Genomic DNA, 21,478 nt, shown 5'->3' with positions numbered 1-21,478 from the left:
GGGCCAGGAGCAGCGAGGCTGGCCTGGAAAGACTTCCCCTGCCACCTGAGTGGGGACAGCCCTACGCTCTGCAGCAGTGCTGGGCCAGTGGCACCGCTCCTCAACGTGGCTGCCCGCGGGGAGGACAAAAATGTGGCTTTGTGAGCCACCTCTCTGGCTGGGAAGGCAGAAGTGGAGCTATTGGGGGACAAGGCAGGACAGCTGCATGGTTGGAGCTTAAGGCTGGGGTGCATGAAGAAGGGCCAGGAGCTGCACTGCAGCCTGCAAACACAGCTGGAGGGGAAGAAGCTCTGGGCACAGCTGAGCTGAGTCAGGGAGGTGCAGCTGGATGGGATCTGTGCTGCTGTGGGCCAGACCAGCAGATTAGTGCAGCCCCATGTTGTGGCATGTTCAAGGTGGGCATTTGTCAGCTCGTGTAGAGCCAGGTGGAGGTGGGAGCACTGCTGAACCCTCTGCTGGGAGCCGTGCTCTGCGCAGGGGTGGCCGTGGTGCGTGGTGACACCCAGCCGGGGCCAGCGAGGGCCGGATGGGGGGAGATCTGCAGAGCTGCTGGGGGGCTCCAGCCCCACTCGCTGCCACCACGAATTTCACTTCTCCAGAGCAGCACCAGCTGCACCCGAGTGAGCGCTCATCACTTTTAGAGCCCATTTTGTCCAACAGCCACAGATACAAAAGTTTCCTTCCGGAGGGAATCAGCACTGGGAGGACACCGTGCGCCCCGGGGACTGTCAGTCCGCTCTGCAAACCGCTCTGCTGGGGGCGGCAGCTGCCCCCCCCCGTGCAATGCCCCCTCCTCGCCCAAACCGCCCCCCGGCAGCAGAGCAGTGCCCTGCAGGACCGTGCTCATTCACGCACCGACCCCAGGGCCGCAGCCTCCTCTCCCCACAGGACGGGGAGGCCGCCCCCCATCTACCCCCAACCCCCCCGACCGGCCCAGGGCGAGGTGCCCCGGGCTGCGGGGAGCGGGACGGGGACCGCTGTGCACAAGCGGCGGGAGAGTGGGGGGCTTTTTTATTTTTGGGGGGGGGAGCGGGCGGTGAGTCGGGGCTGCCCACCCCCGCAGGGGACACGGCAGAGCCCCAACGCCCCGCCGTGCGCCCCGCCGCCCCCACTACGGGGCCAGGCGCTGCCTCCGTCCCGGTGTCCCCGGGGCGCCCCCCCCCCGCCCCGTGCCGCTGCGCCCCCGCGGAGCCCCCACCCGCGCGGGGCTGCCCGGGGGAGGCGGCGGATCCGCGCCGCCCCTGCCGCATTGGTTTGCGGCGGAGCCCGTCACAGCCGCGGCGCCGAGATTGGCCCCCGTAGCCGGCGCCCCCCCGGGCCGGCCTCCACCCCGCCCGCCGTGCGCCGAGCGCCGCGGCCCGGGCACGGGCACCGCGCTCCGCTCCGCACCGCCCCGCACCGCCCCGCACCGCTCCGCCCGCAGCGGAGGCAGGGCCGGCCGGGCCGGGCCGAGCCGAGCCGAACCGGGCGGGGGGACGCGTCCGCAGCACCGCACAGCACCGAGCAGCACCGAGCAGCACCGAGCAGCTCCGCACAGCACCGAGCAGCTCCGCGCCGGCTGCGGGGATGTGAGCGGAGGCTCCGCCGGCAGCGCCGCCGCTCCGCGCCCGCTGCGCGCCCGGGAAGATGCTGAGCAGGTGGATGAGTGGCAGCAGCAGGAACCTGGACCGCGAGTACAACTGCACCGTGCGGCTGCTGGACGACAGCGAGTACACCTGCACCATCCAGGTCAGCGCGGCCGCCGGGCGGCGCGTCCCGGCCGGGCGCGGGGGCAGCGGGGGGCGCGGGGCCGGGGCAGCCCCGAGCCGGGCGGGCCGGGGGCGCGGTGCCCCCGCCGCCGCCGCACGGAGCCGGCAGACAAAAGGCGCCCGGTCCTGCCCCGCCGCCGCGAACAAAGGCGGAGCGGCGGCGGCCCCGGAGCCGCGCGGATCCCCCCCCCCCCCAGCCTCTCCCCCCTTCCCCAGCTCCCGCGGCTCTCGGAGCATCCCATCCCATCCCATCCCATCCCATCCCCATCCCATCCCATCCCATCCCATCCCATCCCATCCCATCCCATCCCATCCCCATCCCATCCCATCCCATCCCATCCCATCCCATCCCATCCCATCCCATCCCATCCCCATCCCCATCCCATCCCTTCCCCTCGGGGCAGGGGGAGCCGAGCCCGAGCCCCGCGGACCCGGGACAGCCCCGCGCGGCCACTCGGGGGCCGGGGGAGCTTCGGGGGGGGCTCGGCTGTGCCCCGCGGAGCGAGGCGCTGCTCGCCCCCCGCTGCCGGCCGCGTGTTGCGGGGAGCACTTGGGTACGAAGGGAAGCCCGGGGGTGGCTGCCGTGCCATGCCGAGCCGTGCCATGCCGAGCCGTGCCATGCCGAGCCGTGCCTGCCCACCCCGCCGTGCCCCGTTCCGCCTCCCGAGCGGACCCCGGGCCGGGCCGGGCTGCGGCAGGGGGCGGCCGGCTGCAGGGACCCTGCAGGGTGCGGGGCGGGAGCGGCAGCCCCGGGTGCGGCGCCCTCGCTTTGCGCTTCTGCCGCTCGGGCAGGGGCGGCGAGGAGCCTGCCGGGGGCGGCTGGCACGGCGGAGCCCTGTGCGCCGGAGCGCTCGCGGCTGTTCCCTGCTGGCATCGGCTGGCTCCGCTCCAGTCCGTAGGCAATGGAAAATTCGGGGCAGAGTTTTTGAGTAAAGGTGACTCAAGGTGTAAATAGCGGCGACTCCCACCCGCCGGTTCGGGTTGTGGATCTCCCGAGATCCCCGCTGTCCTGCAACTCGGAGGAGGAGGGAGCATCTCTTAGTTTGCGGGCAGAAGCGTGCTTGAAACGGCCAAGGATGGTGAGGGAGGAGTGCTGCAGGCTATGGGAGGCACGGTCGGGTTTGCTTTAATCGTCTAAAATGGATAAATATGGTGTTTTGTGCAAAGAGCAGCCGAAGAGTGCTGAAGCCGCTCGTTCCTCGCTCACCTCCCCCTCCTAGATTGTAAAGTGTGACCCCGTAAACAGCTGGGGTGGCAGCCGGCTTGTTTTGCACAAGCAAACTCGTTTGTCTCTCAGAGGTTGGTTTTGATACAGATGAAATGGAAAAATGTAGTTTGGGAGAGAAAATGTAGGCAATGCAGTTTAGAAAAATCTGGATTTTCTGTCCTTAATTTCATTTAACAGGGTGTCTTTATTTTGCGTGCCTTTATTTATTTTATTAAGAGGAAACAGTACTTGGTCACGTATTTCGGTGGGTTATTTCATGTTTAGCATAGTAAACAGCGAGTCCTCGTATTTAGTATGGATGACCTAAGGTATACAGAATAAGCTGTGTTACCCTCACAATCAAGGTTACCATAGTTAAATATTTGTTTCCTATGGCTTTCATGCTGCCTTATAAGCAAAGTATTTATAGTCCATGCAAAATTAAAGCACACATAGTAGGAATGTCTAATGTGAGAAAAACCGCCAGCGGAGAGGCAGGGAACAGTGAATGAGTTTTGAAGGTCATTCCCTCACGAGTGCAGATATTTCATGTCTTGCTGAGATCCGTAGTGTTTCCTCATCCAGGCTGTTTCTACGCCTGTTGTTTCTAATTTATACATTTCTATTTTTACTTAAATATGGAGAAATCGTCCAAAGCATAAGTCACTGTTTTTGACTGCAGTGCTGTTGATCACGGTGCACATCTGGGGAGGGAAGCTGCTCGGTGGAAGTTTGTGTCGTGCGTTTGTGCGGCTGTGCCCGTGTGTTTGTGTCGCTGGTGCCAGCAGCGCGAGGATGTGCGTGCGCGCTGTGCCCTCCGGAGCCGCGGCCAGCCTGACGTGTTGTCTGGCTTCCACATCGCTGTGAAAGAAAAAACACTCAGAGGCCAATCTGACTGTAAGAGGTCTTATTTATGTTTCAGATAATAGCACTGGTTAAACCTGTCAACAGAATTAACCTCTGGCTGTGCTTGACAAAAGGCGTGTGAATAGGGTTTCTGTGCTGCTGGATCATAACTTTGAATATTCTCTTTCTAAATAAAGCCTTTTTTATTTGATCATCCAAAGTTTACTTTGGTAATATTCCCTTGTTAAACAAGCACTTCATCATCTGAGCTTGGACGAGTCCTTCATCTCTTTTGTCCTAATTTTCACTCCCAAACACCCAACTGAGCAGGCGGAGGAGCCTGGAAAGCGCTTCCCGCATCCGTCCCGCTCGGGGTCGGTTTGGCGGCTGTGCTGTTGGTACACGGCTGTCTGAGGCAGAGGGTGTTTGCAGTGGGTCTGGATCTCCATAAATATAAGTATATACGTGCATTTTTTTCTGTATATTCTAGTAGTTTGCCCCTTTGGGGAGCAGGAGGATGTGGCCTGGGCTGTGCTGTTCCGCTCATGGGACCTGGAGCTCCCAGTAGCTGTCTGAAGGAAGACGAAGATACCATCCTGTCTGGACTCAGAGAATCTTGTATTTTTGTAATACTACATGCCCCTGAGGTGCTTTAGAAGCAGTGGAGCTGATGATCTGCAATGTGGGGCTCTCCAGAGGTGGGAATGCCGTGGTGCCCATCAGTGCTGCCCCTTGGTGTGGAGCTGTTGCTGCTCACGGTGGGCTCCTGGGGGTGTCCCCGCTCCCTGTCCTGGGGCTAGTGGAGGTGGGCAGCCCTTGCTGGTGGCTGTTGGCTCAGCTCAGCAGCGTGCTCTGGTCCAGCACGGGAGTTACCGTGTGCTCGCCGCGCTGCGTCCCACGGCTCCGGGCGCAAACAATGCGCGGCTCGCCAGAGCGGGCTGACAACAATCGGAATAAAGCGTGCATTGAAGACAGCAAGAAATGCTCTTGTGCTGCGGCTTCTGTGTGACTGAGCTGCTTGTCTGAGGAAATGTTTTAAATTCTTCTTCGCTGTGGTGTCAGTCGTGGCATAAAGGGCTTGAAGTAATTAACGATTTGCCATTGCTTGATGCATCAAGTATTTTCGTGAAAAGACCCTGGCATTTTGTTTCAAAACTCACTCGTACTATGAGAACGTGGGGAAGTGAGAAAATAGATAAAAAGTGAGGTTTCCTGGATTCAAAATGCAACAACCTTCTTATGTAAGACTGGAAATAAATGGAAAAGAGCACTTGGTCATGTGCTTGGACAAAGCCCATGTTTTCCACATGAAGCACAAAGTTCATTAGAAGACATGACAGGGTCGTTAATAACAGGCAGTCAACACGAGAGAAGCCTCAACTTTTTGCAGCGCTAGCTACTGTGAAGGTTATTTGTTCATTATCTTTTTATCTTCCCATAGTTTCCAATTGCCTTTGCTGGGAAATAGGTTAGCGGGGCACTGCGTGCGCAGTGGGACCTCTTGGCAGAAGCCCGAAGCAGGTGATGCGTTCGGTGTCTGAGCTTTCCTCCCGCTGCTGAGAGCTGTGGAAGCCACGAGGCTTCATGGTGAGGTGCTTGTGTCAGCTCCTGGTGCCTTTCTTCTCGTGCATGGAGACATTTGTCCCTCTTCATCCCAAGGCCTGGCTGCGGTACCAGAGCCGGTGCTGCGCGTGGAGCCAGGGGAGGCAGCGGTGCTCCCTGAGCACTGCACGTTCTCAGGGCTGGGGAAAGGCCTCAGAGCACCACAAGGGCAGTGGTGATGGGCGAGGAGAAATCCTGGCCCACAAGAAGTCTCTGGTGAAGTCTCCTGGGCTGCAGAGGATGCAGGATTGCACCCCTCCTAGCCCATGGGTGCCGGCGGGGGTGGCAGCCACAGCGCCAGGTTGCTTTTGCCAGTTTGCTGTTGACTCCATCAGAAGTCATGTTTTTATTTATAACGTTGGAAATGTTTTTGTGACAAACCTACCAATCTCGCTCAGATAAATCTCTGCAGAACGGCACGCTGTCTGCGCAGCATCCTTCGTTCCCTGCTCAAACATTTAAATACATATGGCTCGTGGGCTCCGAAAAAAGGAGAGCCGCCTGAAATGCACAAGTTTGGAGGCAAAGTAACAGTCAAAACTGAGGGTTTCTTGGGTTTCATCTCCTTTTTCTTTTAAAATTAATTCCAGTTTTAAATACAAAGGATACAAAAGGCAACTGATGAAAACATCCACTAAACGTCCGCTGGAAAACTAGGGACATATTTGCTCCCATTTTAATGGGAGGCAGAAACAGAAGTTGTTATGGAGACCTGTTGAAAATATTTCTAGTGCTGCTATTTCTTCACCAGCCGAAATGTCTGTTTTCTGTTAACTTTTCATACTTGTTCTACAACGTTACCTGCTGTGAAACTGCCAGCTATCCCCCTTGGAGGAGCCACTTTTCCAAAAAGAATTGCTTTGGTTATCACTTTTCCCATATAAGATCCTGAAGACAAATATATCTATATGTACACACAAGGTGATACCACTGTAGAAAAATATGTACCTACAGCATCATGAAAGAAGAAATTTTCTGCTTCTGTCATGTAAAAATTAGGTAATACGCAGTAGGAGGCTGCTTTTGAGTTGTCTGGGGAATACTGAAAGTGCCTTGAACAGCCCACTTATTTTTAATTTTTGACTCACTCTTCAGGAGCTCAAAGCGATCGCGCGGACGGGGCTGACGTCTGTGGCTGTGCTCAGGCAGAGCCGCCTCCTCCCACGGAGACCCCCACGTGCCCCCATCGCCCTGCGCCGGACCAGGGACACCGAGAGAAGAAGCTTTGAAGCCACTGCTTCAGTTTTGAAACAGCAGGGGAAGCGTGGCACTGCTGTCACTGCCTACGAATGACAGCTCCTTCCTGAGGAAGGCTGGGGAACGAGCGGGGATTTGCCACTTGAGAAGAAGTGCCGTGTTTTATTTGCTACCAATTCTGTCAAGAACGGACAATACCTTGTTAATGCAAAGGTCAAAAGTTGGTGCTGTTATAGAAATAACTGAACTGTGCTGTCATCAGCCATTTGGTCGTGGTCAAAGAAAAACAACATTATTGTTCAGTTACAAAAAGCTTTGGAGTTGTTTCTGCAAATAAGAAGGTTTCAGGTCAAATTCTTTTCTTTGAAAATTTTCCAGAGCAAATTATCACAGCAGTATGAAAGCAATTTCATATTGATGATCTGGAGTTGCCTGCAAGGCTGCTGAATCCACAGCAAGTGTCTGCAGAGACCGAGGCTCTTGCATGGCAAACAAGGCAAGGGGACGTTGTTCCTGGCCCGCAGCGTGTGGGTGTGCCTGGACCTGCGTTTGTCCTGCTGAGGCTGGGGGCTGGTGTGAAAGGAAGGGGCCAAACCCCCTCTTGTGGTGGGATTCCCTTCTATTGGTTTGGTTGTTCATAGCCTCTTAGGAAGGTCAGAACTCAGGAAAAGCACCAGAATTTGTTTTCACCTCAGACACTTCTTGAGGATTTCCCCCTTGTGCTCTCAGCGGCGTTACAGCTGATGTGGCTCTTTGTGACTTTTTTGTGACTGCCAAAATCTGCACGGTGCCTTCATCGTCCCAGGAGGCCTCTGCTTGTGTCTCTTCGTGGCATCAGAGCTCTGCCTATTGCCTGCATGAGCACAAAGGGGAAAGGCAAAAGCTGGCTTCATTCAGGACAGAAGGGAATTAGTACTTTGGATATTCACTGGAGCTTTCACCTCGGTATGGCAATGTCATAACCAGCCCTAGCTCTTGCACAAACCACTCCCAGCTTGTGCAGTCTGGCTTTATTATATTCCTTATAGGAATGGATGAGCAGTTACAGAGCGAATTGCTGTTAGAAATGGGACTGAAGCAAAGGTTTCTTTGCTCAGAGCCCCAGGACAAAGCAGGACAGGTGAAAGAAGTAGGGTTTGTTTTAAATGAGAAAACTCCATACGTGTGGGTAAGGGCATCAAAATTAGGGTTATGTGGTCTGCTTTTGTGCAGAAACTCGGGGTTCTTCTGGGTGGGGGATGCAGGCCAGGTTTTCCTCTGGAGGTAACCTTCTGCCAGCCCACTTTGGGGGAAACTTCACGGCTGCAGGGGCAGCGTGCTGGGGACGTTCCCAGAGGTGTGCTCAGGTGAGGAAGAGGAAGAGGAGCGCGAAGGCAGTGGCCATGGTGCTGCGAGGTGGGGATGCACGAGCTCCTTGGCATCTTGCTGCACAGGTGGGGCAAGGAGCCTGGGCTCCACCATCCCCACCGAGCCACCTGGTGTGAAACGCTGCCACTTCTAGAAAACAGAAATGCTGCAGGTATGAGACAGCTTTATCTGCTTTTAAAAGCTTGTGCTTGTAACAATTAAAAATGAAGTCTCACGAAACATTACCCAAGAGGTGGTTCTTTTCTCATCAGTCCTTGGCATGAGGTGGTGTCGTTCTGTGAAACCAGTGCCAAGGAGCTGTGCCCAGATGGGCAGGCACGTGCCTACCTGAGTGCCTTAAATGAAAATGCGCTTTTAATCTTAATGCTCAAATCCTGTGTGTCTCCACCTGCTGCCATCACGAGCAGCCTCCTATTAAAACAGGTCTGACTCTTTTTTTTTATTTTTTGGGATGTCGGCACAAGGAGTTCTCACAGTTGAAGGCAGATGTTGAATATTCATTACGGTGCTTCCATTCCTGGACAAGAGCAAATGCCTTCTGCATTCGGCGGCAGCAGCGGCTGGGAAGCAGAACAAAGCGGTGCTGGTTTGTGGGTGCTCAGAGGTTGTCTGATCTTCCTGTCCTGTGGCCCTGTGGCGTGTTTTTGCGATGGTTAGATTTCCAGATCTCTGTTGGATGAGGTGCACCAGGCTGTGGCTTTTTCTCAGGCAACCTGTGGGATTTGGGGCCGGCTGGGCACTTTTCCTGCTCACGGTGCAGGGTTTTTCATGTTAGTTGTATAATTATGGGCAAGGCCAAACTGAGAATCTGCAAAAAATACCTGGCCTTTAGTGTCTGATTCTTCTCTGAAAAGGGAGAATGAAGTTCTGTGAACCACGCTTCAAGCTGGCAGTGGAGAATTGCTCTTTTTTCTAAGCAGAGATAGGATTTTTGTAACTGCCAGTGGAATGAACTCGCGTAGTCCTGGGAACAGCGAGGCTCTTTGTTCCTCCCGCATCATCGTTTTTAAAGACGCAGACCATGCTTTGCCCTTAATTACACTTTGGCAATTACAGTCTGTGCAAATTACCTTCACTGGTATCCATTGCCTTCATTTGCAGAAGTGACTCGGCAGCTGACATTTCGTGAGGAATGTGGCTCATTCTCCATGCACACACAATGCGAGATGCCATTGTGCTTCCTCCTGCTTGTTACCCATAGAGAGGCAGCCGGGATAAAATTCAGTAAAATCCTCTTTTACTCAATGAAGTCAGCAGCTGTCTCTCCAGGTACGCATCAGGAGTTGTGCTATTGAGCAAGATGGGGCCATTTTTATATAATCAGGCTTTAGAGCAGAGTTGTATTTTAAGCCACAGGACTTTTTGCTGCCCCAAGGACCAACTTTTTGCATCCTCCAGTGGCTGCCCCAAAACAGAGGGCTCTGCTCTACTGAGCCGCTCGCTCCCTTTGGTCCTGGCCAGGAGAGTGGCAATAACGTTGGCAGAGATGGAAACTGCTCTTCTGTGGGCAAGGGAGCAGAGCAAGGAGTCCGTCCGTGTGCTGTGGGATGAGCGTTAGGTGCTGGGAGCGTGGTGTTTCCGTGTGCCACTTCGGGGGGGACGGTGTGTGTTGGAGCCTGACCCGGGCAGGAGGAGGAGAAGGAGCAGAAAATGCTCTCCAAAGATGTGAGGGCCCCCCAGGGCCCTGCCAGAAGGGTGAGTGAGCTAAGTCTGCCTTGTAAACAAGGGGGAGGACAGGCCTCTGTAATTTTAACATATTTTCTTTAAATATGGGCACTGTGGCAGCGTGGGGGCTCTTTTCTACTTTGCATCACCTCCATGCACGCCCGGCTGGGTCGTGCTCTCACTGAGACCATTTTTCTTCCCTGAGAGAGCCAGGTTCCTGCATCAACTGAGCATCTCATTGGAAATTCAGGGTTGGCACTATTGTAATCTCTCATATATGGCAGAAAAGAATTCCATCACCAGGCCCCTGAGAGCAGGGAGGAACCTTAGGATGCCTTGGGGTGCTGAGGGAAGGAGCATGCTAACGTGGCCGGTGCTCACCAGGTGCCTGTGCCTCACCAGACACACAAGGCACTTTTATAAATGATAATTAACAAAAGCTTTGTGGCGTTGTGTTTTTTTGAGTCCAGAGAGAGCTCAGCTACTTAATATTGGATGTCAAAATTTGATCAATGCTGCAGCTGGAAATAGAAAATTTTGGCTGCATAATGTCTGTTACCAAAGACTTTAATTATAGTGGCGTATCTGTCATATTGATGAGGGCTTTCTATTTTTCAGAGGGTTTATAACGGGGCTGTTTCAAATCAGATTGGCTTTTAGCTTGGCACGTAAGCTGTGGTCCCAAAGGAAATATCCATCTAGCTGCCTATATGAAATTTTTCTTTAATAAAAAATTACGGAAATTGATTAAGCTATTCTGGAGCTAGAGAGAGACTTTAGCAGTATATGGATTGGGTAGTTCATAGGGGTACTAACTGTACGTTATCTATCTACTTAACTCATAGAATGGACAGTGTAGTGGGACTGAAAAAAAAGCCAGAATCCAATATAGTTGTGTTTGAAAAATAGATAATAAACATGCTGAGCAGGTACTTCTCATGAATCGATTTAATTCTCATTAACATTGCACTATATAGCATGCTGACTAATATTTCTGGCTTGCAAACAACAATGGATTTCCAAAGGAAACAAGAACAGGATGTCTCTGGGACCTGAAATTCGGGAGGCCCTGGGGCTGCTGGAGTGGAGCAGAGAAGCTGCGAGGGCAGCAGAAGGCGCAGCGAGGGCTGGGGCTGGAGCAGGCAGGGCAGAGGCAGGGCAGTGCCCGTGCTGTGCGGCCCTCCCCAGCCCATCCACCTCCCTCTGTATCGGGACAGCTCCAAAAATCCACGTGCCCCAAGCCCCAGAGCCATCCGGCACGGCTGTTCCAAGCGAGCCCTGTTGTGGGCTCAGCTCCTGTGGTGCCCTGAAGCTTCCCCAGAAAGTAACTCCAGAACTGATTTCCTGCCTAAATCATCGCATTCCTGGGCTGTTCCTCAACATTTAGGTTCTTCTCCCAACCCAGAACTGATTTTCCTTTTGGTCTGTTGCAGGTCCCTGTTAGTACTGTCCTTTCCTTTGTCCAGCTGCGTTATCGTTTGCATGTTTACAGTTTTGTGCCGTTCTTCTTTGTGGGTTGGTACCAAGCCCCGAGACCTACAGGGGAGAGATTCCCCAGCCTGTCAGCAGACCTCAGAAGCAGCTCCCTGAGCCCACTGCTGGGGCTTTCACTGGTTGTGACTCCTGCTTGCAGATGACAGATTTCTTCATCTGGGGCTTAAGAATGAAACAGAGGGTCCTTGGGGCAGCTGCCACTTTGAGAGGATTAGCAGTGACTGACAGCCTTCCTTCTGGATTTCCTTGCTTCCCGAGGCTTAAGTTGGAGCTTTCGTGTCGCCTGAGCAGCGCTTTGATTTTATTTGGATGCTGTGTCCCCCAGCATAGCATCTGGTTTTGTTACAGACATAAATAAGGTGCTAATACAATATTAATCCCAGTGTCGTTTGCCTTAAATAATGGTGACAGTGATCTCCCTGTGCTCTCATGGGATGCCTTCCACCATCTCCATTGACCGCTTGGGCACGTCCCACGGAATTAAAAATGCAACCGGCAGGGCCTGGAGCACAGAAGGGAGCTTGGAGGCTTTCCTTAGGAAGCCCCAGTGCCAGCGAGCAGAGAGCGTTCCTACTGCTATAGGGCTTTTTAATTAACACGTGGCATTCTGTTATGAGGATGTCAGTGAGCTTAATGCCTGACCCATTTTAAGCTGATTTGGCTTTAAATTTTTCTCGGGGACCCGGCGCTGCCTGGTGCAGTGCTTGGGCCTCTGTGCTGGCCATGCCGGGGCGGTGGGCAGCGGGGACGGTTCGGTGCCTGCGCTGCTTTTGCAGGGCAGAGGGGCAGGGGAAGGCAGAGCAGCACAGTGGGGCTCGTTGCGTGTCCCAGTACAGGACGTGTCCTGACCATTTGTCACACTGGGTGAGGGGGCTGCACCTCTGGCTCCTCAGCGAGGTCCCGGGGGCAGCAGCCCGGTGCTCCCAGCTCCTTCTCCGCAGGTAACTTGGGACAGTGCCACCACCAGAAACACGTTGTGTGCCTGCAGGCTGAGAGTGATGCTTCTGAGGACAAAATGACCCCTTCTGGGGCTGAACTGCAGCCAGAAGTGCAAAACCCCGCTGTGCTGAGTGCGTGCCCCACGTGGGATGGCTGCAGAGGGGGCAGCGGCGTTGCAGCCCCATTGGCATCGGTGACAGCGCGGGGACAGCTGGGGCCTGGGGCTGGGTTTGCCCCCGGGGGCCTCGCTGCAGGAGCTCTCATCGCAGCAATACCACAACTGCATCACGTTACCGCATCGCTGGGCAAAGAGGGAGCAGGCGAGGGCTCTGCCACGGGAGTGCATTAGTAACCGATAGCCTAAGCAATTAAACCTTGCATGCTCACGACAGAATTCCCAAATCCCTCTGGCTCTGTGCTCGCCCCCCAGCAGCGAGCAGGCAGAGATGTGTTCTCGGAGCCTAACGCGTGTGCTGCGAGCTCTCAGCGAGCCCTTGCGGCCGGAGCAGCGGTGCTGGGGCTGGAGGAGCCCGGCTGGGGAGGCTCTGGCTGTGGGGTGGCAGCTCAAGGAGGAGCGAGAAGGTGGCCCTGGTCTTCTGCAGCCCTCTGGTGACCCCTGTGAGGGTGTCACCGGTGGGTTATGTGGCTCCTGGGGACCCGGGCAGGGTCCTTCCCTCCGTGGCTTCTGTCTGTTACAGCTCATTGAGCTCTCCTTGACCTAAACTTGGACTCCCCAGGGTGGCTGTGAGTGTTGTACCCCATGTCCATAAATTGTGCCACTCCTCCCAGCACTCAGGTGCCCTGACCCCGAGCTTCCCCGAGTGCCAAGGTGCTGGTGTTCCCTCGCTGAGCCACCGCCAGTGCTGGGTGTCAGCTGAAATCACAGGCTCGGCTTTTAAACAGTCCTGTCAACACGCGATTTCCCTTCCCTCTTTGTTGTGTGCCTGTTCTTCCCATGCCTGGAGCAGCGCATCCTGAGGCACGGCCTCGGGCTGGGCGGCAGTGGTGCCTGCTGAGCAGCGAGAGCAGCCGGGGAGCGGAGCCCGCTGCTGCCCTGCGCTCCCTGAGGTTTCCACAAGAAGGGGAAAAAACAAAAAGCAGCCCTCGGTGGCTTCTGTGTTGGCTGCTGCATGGGACTGGGGAGACAGTAAATCAGCCTGAAGGCTGTGACTGCGCGCTGACCCCACAGACACTGCCCGATTGTTGGCTTGGTTTTGTTCCACGGGTTTCTAAGGAGAGGGAGAAAAGTCAGCGGCGCGGTGCTGCTGGGGGCCGGGGGCTGCCATGGGAACGGGGCAAGGCGGGCGGTGGGGTGCAGGCACAGCCTGGGAGATGCCCTCGGCCCCGCTGCTGGTGGGGACGTGGTGCTGGGGGCTCGCCCGAGGGGTGCCCACGGCCCCCCATGGATGGGATCTTGTCTCTCCTTTTTGCCCCTTATTTATTTCCTCTGCACCACCTGCAATTGCATCCGTGTGGGACACGGAGGTGCTGAGCCACAGAGTGCGTGCAGGATTGTCCCTGTTTGCAGGGAGTTTTGCAGGGGCCGGTCAGGAGCTGTGATCCTGCAGCTGCTGGGGATGGTGCTGATGCGGGGAGCAAAGCACTGGAGGAGCACAAACACTTGCATGAATCTTCCTGAAAGGGTTGCTTGGGTTTAAAGCACCATTTAGGCAAGTGAGTTGCACTGAAATAGCGTTTCTTTAATTAATGCCGTCAGATTAACCGGTATGGCAGATAAACCTCTCCTTAAATTAGCCGTTACTTCAAACTTTATTGTCCTGGCATAGTTAGGTTTCTAAAACACTTCCAGCAGCACAGCAGCAGCAATTCTGCTCTGACAGTGAGCGTGGGGGAAGGCGGCGGTGCCTGTGCCAGGTGCTGTGCCCCTGGGCAGAGCCTGGCAGGGAGGGGAGCGGGACCCCCGGGTGGCAGGGCAGGGGGCGGGTGCATGTTTATTTAAAAATAAACATGCAAAAAAGTCAATAAATCAGCTCCTTTGCACTTTTGGAGGAACTACACACGCAGTCAGTGTGGTAACTGCCGTGGTGCCGAGCACACCCCCATCACGGTGCCTGCTTTGCGCTGCGGGCTGGCAGTGGGGACAGAGGCAGGAGGACACCGAGTGCTGCTGGGCACTGCAGCCCGTGGTTTTCCATTAGGTCCCGTGGATCCTGTGCTGAATTGCGGCTACCTGCCCGTTACCCTTGGACATTGCTCTGAACTTTTTTCACGCCTGCCTTGCCAACATCGTCTCCTGCTCCACGCTGCCTGGTGGGCTTCTGGAGCCACTGCACGCAGCTGCCGGGGGTGCTTCCTCCTCCTCTTTGTGCTTGTGTAACAGTACCCACACCTAGACATTTATTGTGCTACAATACAAAATGAGTATCTGAAGGATTCTATTGAATCCTTTGAATTATACAGAGAAAGGGAAGTTCGTGATTGCAGTCGTGTATCTGGGGCTGAATAGAACCAGAGGTGTTTGTGATGTCCCCTTTCTGCAGTGCTGTGCCTTGCCGAGCACCTCGCTGCTGGCTCCCTGTGTTCCTGGGCAGGTATCTCGCTGCCAGCTAGAGCAAGGTTACTCCTAGCCTGGAGGCAGGCACGGAGAGGCTTTTTTCTGGGTATGTAGATACAGCAAAGCTGCCATATGTTGTGGGGAGGCAGTTGCGCATGCATTATATAAGTCCTGGTGATTTAAAAGGCTGCCTCATTTCTGTTCACGGTTTTCCAAATGTTGGCCGGTGGCGTTCTCGGTGTAGTTGGCTGCTTTACATACCTGTGGCTACAATCTTTGTATTTTTGGCATACGATGATGATTGTAAAGGATCTGCTTCTCTTGCCAGTCTCTCACACACTCAGCACACACACACAGAGCTCGGCAGGCTGGGCTAGGACGTGGCATGGGCTGCTTTGGCAAAACCTGGGGTCCCTCTGATCATAAAAGCTGCAGGGCAGGGGTGGGTGGAGGTCTGCTCCTCCGCCTGGCACCAGGCTGGGACACACAGAGCCAAAGCCCCGTGCTTGCTGTAGGGCAGGATTTCTGCATCCTGCACTTGCTGGGTGCTCGAGCGTGCCGGATCCAGAGAGATGGATTTCTCCTTGGCCCTGGCCAGAGCTGACCCAAAGTGCTCTCAGTGATGGTAACAGCTTGTCTGCAAATAATGGGATTATTTAAGATCTGTGACAGCTTCCTGGGCAAACTTGTGCTGGTGCATCATGTACTGTGTGCGTGGAGTGCTGGCGTGTTGATACTGCTGCGAGCTGTGCGCTTTCCTTTCCCGATGTTTTCTCCCTGGCTGGGCAGAGGAAACCCGGTGCCATTTTGCTGTTGTAGTCTTCCAAGTGAGCAAGCTGGCATGAATTAAAACCCTTGATACAGAGCGAGCGTGAAGAGGATGAGTGCTTACGGCGTGCTGTCTTTTAGGTGTGTTTGGGAAAATAAAATCGTCTGGTAAACTACAGGAGCCAAAAGAGGCTGTTTTGAAGGGACTTGGTTCTTCTGTGAGTGCTACAATTATTCTGGCATTCGTTCAGAGCGTCAGTTAGGCACGGTGATTGCACTGAGGTGGAAATATGGTGCTTTTGCCTGGACTGCAGAGGGAAGGGCTGTGAGGGCCAGTGGAGCTTGGTACAGGTTAGCAACAGAGTCGCTCCAGCCCTTAAAATATTTACAGTGTTGTGATCCATACCCGTTCCAAGCATAATGGGCAGCGTCCTGCTCTGCGTTTGTATCCGTTGTTGCTCGTGGAAAGGCTCCAGAGAGCATCGCTGCACGGATGGCAGGAGGTGGCTTCAGGCAGCCACGCGCTCTGTGTGTCTGCAGAGGGGTTTAGGAAGGACTCAGACAGCTCCTGGGGGGCTCTCAGCAGCACGAGGAGGGGTTTTGCAGCACCCCAGCATCTCCTGGCCACGCACAGGGCTCTGCACGGACCCACGCAGGAGGCAGGGTTGGTCCCACAGGACAGGTGACACTGGGGGCTGGGGACAGCACACGGGGCACATGTGGCTCCATGCCAGCCTGGAAGGGAGCTGTGACACCTGGACATCCCGGGACCACGGTCTGCCCCGGGGACCAAAATCTGCCTCTGCCCCTGCACGAGGTCTGCTGGTGGTGCTCTGCAGAGGGGACAGGAGCTTGCTTGCCAGCCAAGCAGCAGCCAGCTTCACTAAGCCGGTTGCCTCGTTGCTGGAGGGATAATTCTTGTCAATCTGCCACTTTTTACTCTGACGTGCTAAAAATAGTGCATTATTTCCAGGCAGTAATTGCACATCCTGTAGTCATAATGAGCTCTTAAGGTAATTACCTTTTGGTGAGAAAGAGCTGAAGATAGGGTGTGTTTGGCTGGAGAAGAGAGGGTTTTCAAGAAGCCCATCCAGTCCTGTGCTTGTGATAGGGGCAGGCACCCCGTGGCGGGGACAGGGGATGTGCTGGCAGGGCAGCAGTGGCACGCACAGCACGAGAGCCCTTCCCAGTGCCCCCCTGGTGCTGGGAGGCGATGGCCCCATTGCCCATCTCTGCAGTATGCACTGCCTTTAAGGGAGATTCTGGAATATGTGGTGCCGAGGTGGCTGCGCGTGGGGATGAATGAAAGATAAACATCATTGGGAACGAGGTGCGCTGCCGAGGTGATGGGAATCTGCTGTCTGCATGGACACCTGCAGTTTCCCGTCTGCAAAAGACAGCCCAATGTGTTTGACACCTTCCAGCCGGTGTTTGGAGGTGCTTTCCCAAAGTTTGGGGTTATTTTAATGGGATTTATGATGCAAATTAAAAAGGAGGACGTGCCATGCACTCTACCAGTCTTTTCCCTACAAGAGATGACCCTAAAAGCCACCACCTCGTGCACCCTGCAGGCCCCCTCCTGCCCCCAGGCAGCTCTCGGTGCCTCATCCCGCAGCCCCACACGGAGGGGACCCGATGCTGCCTCCCCCGCTCCGCCCAGCGGGTCGCTATCCTGGGTCAATACTCATCTCTTGTAGCACTGTTTTGCCTCCCAGCTTTATAAATCAATTTACCGTGTTGTAGAGTATCTCGTCCTTGCACGGAATAGGTAAATTACATCTACCGCTGTTACATCTTTGTAACTAATTTGATAGCATATTAAGAATGTAAACCACTTAGAATGCTTTTGTCTGAATCAATTTTCCTTCTGGAAGTCAGAGGTGCCGATCTCACAATGCAATGCCTTTTCCAATCCCGTGTAATCCTGTGGCTTTTCTTTATCTCAGTCTCCAACGTATTTCCACAATTACAGCCAGATTTATATATCTGCAGTTCCTCTCAGGCACTGTGATGCTGGCCCATCACCTCCCCAGCCGCCAGGTTCCTGCAGCCACCCCGGGCGCCGGAGTCATTGCTACAAGGGGAAAAGCTTGTAGTGCCGTAACTCATGCTTTATGGGGACAGCATTTCCTCATCATTCTGCTTTCTCCAAACGTGGCTATAGCCTGTAAAGTGCTTATATAAAGCTGCCCCCCTCCCCGCTGCCGTTAGTGAGTTCGGTGGCTGCAGGTTGGAGCTCTCCATCAGATCCCAGGGTCTGGCGGGGGGGCTTTGGACAGGAGCTGCCTCCGCGCGGCACCGCGTGCGCTCGTGCATCTGCCCTGGGCTGCTGTGAGCAGCGTGAGCTTTGAAGTCCTGGACTGTCAGCATTGCACGTTATTTTGCAGAACCTTCTTTAAAAAACGATAAAATAAAATAAAATAAAATTAGAAATCGGGCTTCACAGCCCCGTCGTGGCCATTGTTCTTCAGGACGAAGCTGTCGGAGGCAATCGCACGGCTCTGGGTGACGTGCCGGCTCTGGCTGCAGCGCTCTGAGGACAAAAGCCTGCTGCTTATGTAATCCCCGCAGAGGGGCAGAGCATCCGCGCCCTCGTCCCCGGCCTCCGAAGGAGCCCTGGCCGCAGCCGGCAGAGTGACAGGCAGCGTGAGGCAGGCTGACAGCCGGAGCTGAGGCGCACAAAAGCGGTGACGCACCGCGCCTAACGAGCTCCTCCTGGCAGGGCGCCGGGAAGGCTGGATGTGTTTGCCCAACTTTATCTGCTGATGCCAACAGCCCCCCTCTCCTGCCGTGTCAGCGCGTCCCCGTGCCCCACGGGCTGGTGGGGACAGGACGGGGCCTGGAGCCGAGGCAGCAGCCAGAGGAGGGTGGACGTGGGTGGATGGGGTGATGATCCGAGCCCATGGTGGCCCCGTGGGGGGATGCGATATGAAGATCGTGGCACCGTGGGGAGGGGATGGAGGCTGCAGCCCCGTCCTGCAGGCAGAGCCAGCTGCAATGCCAGCACGTTAATCACACCGCTGGGCTTACGTTGCTCGCAAAGAGCAGCTCCGCGTGGCATTGGCGTGAGCGAGGCACCATGCTAGGGGTGATCGTGGTCCTGGCTGTCAGAGGGACGTGGCAATGGCACACGCTTGTTTCAGGCTGCATGCGTGCAGGCCAAGGCGTGAAATCTTTATCTTTTAACTGGTTAATGCTGCGTTTCAGCACCGTGGCTGATGCAGGACATTCGCAGTAATTAATACTAATGAGCACGTCCGTTGGAGCATGCAGCGGGAGGCTCTGCATCCTCGCACTGCTCTCTTCATCTCTCACTGCTTGGTTTTAGACCAGGCACCCAGTGCCATCCACCCCTCCCTCTGCTCTGGGAGGGGGCTGGGGCTGCTCTACAAAACCTCTTTATTTTTTCCCCTCCGTACCTTATCTAAAACAGCTTTCTGCTGCTTCGTGGCTGATTTTCTTGATACCAGGCCTTGGGTATTTTGCTCTGAGTATTTTGCATTCTGAGCATTGCTGGGGCAGGGCTGGCACCCCGACCTGGCCTTCCCCCGGCTGACAGCCTGGCTGTGCCCCGAGCCCCCACCTCGCCCCCGTGTCTGCACCACCTCCTCCACGGGGCAGGCGGCGATGCTCTGCGAGCACAGCGCCGCGACCCTGCTCAGACACACGCGGGGCCAGCCCCTGGTGCTGCGACATCTCGCCTATATGGTGTTTGCAAAACCAAGCTGCATGTGGCAAAGCAGCCGAGAATGGGGAAGAATGCCGGGTTTTTACCTTATTTCTGAGCTTTCGTTGTCATTTCGTAATGAAACGCTCGAGCTGCTGCCTGGGTGGAACAAGCCATCCTGTCTAGGAATAAGCAAAGTCGCTGAGTGCCTGGCAAGTCCATGGCAGCCCATTTTTTTGGGAGCAATGTTCTGTAGGGTGGGCTGCTGTGCTTCTGAGTGCTTGCCATCAGCGTGCGATTGGCATGCACAGGAGGTGGATGTTTTCATCCAAGCTTCGAGGGCCAATTCGAGGGCTTTTAGTGCTGGCAGGGTAGCGTGCTGGCAGAAAGGTCCTTTGGCAATCACTAACCAACGGGTTTTGATTCAGGGTGTGTTGGGAGAAGGTGGCCTGAAAGGCTGAGAATATTTATTTTCATTACAAAGATGCTCGCTCTTCTCCTGCGCCCCACGAGCAGCCTCTCTTTGAAGCCATCTGTCTCCAGGCTGCTCCTGACTCTGGTGCTGCCCTCCCCTAAATGTCCCAAGGATCCAAGGGCAATGCCAGCCTCCGTGGGCAGTGCTGGCCTCCCTGCCAGCGCCGTCTGGCTGCTCCCAGTCTGTGCCTTGCCCTGGGCTAAGCTGGGAGCACTGGGAGGGGAAGGAGACTGCTTCTGCTTCCTTGGTGGGTTCTCCTGGTCCCCCCCACCTTGTGTTTGCATTTACAGTCTGCGAAGGGAGCGTTTCTACCAATGATTGACTAAGCAAACGTGCCTCTGGGCATGCTGAAATATTCCTGCTTTGCACCCTTGTAAAGCCTGGGTGTTTCTGAAGACAGTTTAGATATGTGCATCTTCACAGAGGCTTCAAATTAAATCTCAGACAGCCCAGAGCCTCTGTTTCCTTTCCTAAACTCCAGCAACTTTGTCTGGGCGATAGCGCGTGGATCTTGGAGATAGTGAACGGCTTGGAAATGTGTTTCTGTATCAGGCCTGATATGAAGGCTTGCTTGCAGGGAAAGGCACTGCCCTGATTCCAAGGGGAATTCACAAACCTTAAAACTGCCGAGCAATGCTTGTGCTTGAGTCTCTCTGTCTCCTCTGCATATTTTTGACGTGCAATCAACACTGACCATGCAGCCTGCTTAATTTTTCAGGAGCTGAGAATGACAGGGTTGTACTCCTCTATCTATTTACCCATCTATTTCTGCAGAGTAAGGACCTAATTGAGCGAATAATGTACGAGCTAACGGCGCCGAAAAGCCATGGCACAGCACTTTGTATTTTAGGGAAAGCTTTTTATTCTGAGCCATTTGCGGTGTGCCTGCTCAGGGCGTTCGGCGGCTGACTGACGGCCCTGGTCTGGGTGTAGGTTGTGTGTTCTGCCCCCTGACAGTCCCGGGGTCCCTGGCAGGGGGATGCCCACCTCACAAATCTGTGTACCATGGGGACGGGGCCCTTCAGGGCGCAGGATTTGGCCATGGTGAGTGCAGTCCTCCAGGACCCCGGCACATCTGCGCCATCCCCACTGCGGGCATCCCCACGGCTCCTGGGGGAGACCTTGTGCTGGGGACCCGGTGCTTGTGGGGCCTGGCAGCACCCCAAGGAGCAGCACCAGCCCCTGGAGCAGGTGAGGATGGTCCTGGGCAGGGTGCTGGAAGTGTGTGCTGCTGAGCCCAGAGGGAGAGAGAGGCTCCTTCTGCAACCCGGTCTGGTTTGCGCTCTGCAAACACGGCGCTTGCAGCTGGAAGAGTGAAATCTCAGAGCAGAAAAAGCCCCCGTGTAGCTCAGTGAAATATGATTGCGTTGTCTAATCAGGCAAGTGACTGACACAATTTGAAAAGTCCTTGAGGGTGTTTTAAAGGTCAGTAACACGAAATGTGGAACCAGCCCGGCGTGAGTCACGCATGCTAAGCTGGCCTTTGCTGAAGTCACAGGACGGTCCCCGTGGTTTTTGTTTTACCTTCCCTGCTTTTGCATAGAAAGCAACACCTGAGAACGGCTCTGGATCTTCAAGGTGCAACTGAAGTGGTCTCAACTGCCGCGAGGCGATAGGGAAAATGCATGCGGAAGGGATTTTTAGTAAGGCCAGGGGAACAAGCACGTGCATTCCGAAAAACAGACTGAGCTCTCCAGCGGCTCTTTGGTTACTGAAGAGAAGCTGTCGGTTCAGGAGGCACGGGGAGGGCAGCACTGCACACCTGGCCTTGGACTAGAGGTGCCACGGCTCCGCAGCTTCTCCACTGTATATATAATACAGAAATCATTTCTGTCGCTTCCTTTGCCACCAACAAGTGTTTGTGTCTGTGCACAGAGCCACGTCGGTATTTATGTGGTGGTGTGGCAAGAAAGCACCGCTTGTCTCGGGCAGCAGCCAGGGTGCCAGTGCTGTCTGCATGCGTTAGTGTGCTGCCTTTTCCCCTGCT

The 21,478-nt window shown here is 55.2% G+C and overlaps 1 protein-coding gene across 2 annotated transcripts in view; it reads left to right on the top strand.

Moving 5' to 3' along the window:
• The first annotated feature begins 1,329 nt into the window (after window positions 1-1,329).
• Window positions 1,330-21,478, top strand: part of FRMD5 (FERM domain containing 5) — a 76,208-nt gene continuing 56,059 nt past the window's right edge. For both annotated transcript variants that reach the window (XM_068696166.1, XM_068696165.1), the window contains exon 1: window positions 1,330-1,728. In XM_068696166.1, coding sequence (XP_068552267.1) covers window positions 1,627-1,728 — 102 coding nt within the window. In that variant the 5' untranslated portion in view covers window positions 1,330-1,626. The remainder of the gene's footprint in view (window positions 1,729-21,478) is intronic.

The sequence above is a fragment of the Anas acuta genome, chromosome 12, assembly GCF_963932015.1.
Source record: "Anas acuta chromosome 12, bAnaAcu1.1, whole genome shotgun sequence".
NCBI lineage: Eukaryota > Metazoa > Chordata > Aves > Anseriformes > Anatidae > Anas > Anas acuta.
Note: the sequence above shows the minus strand (reverse complement) of the source record. Positions and strands in the feature narration are given on the sequence as shown.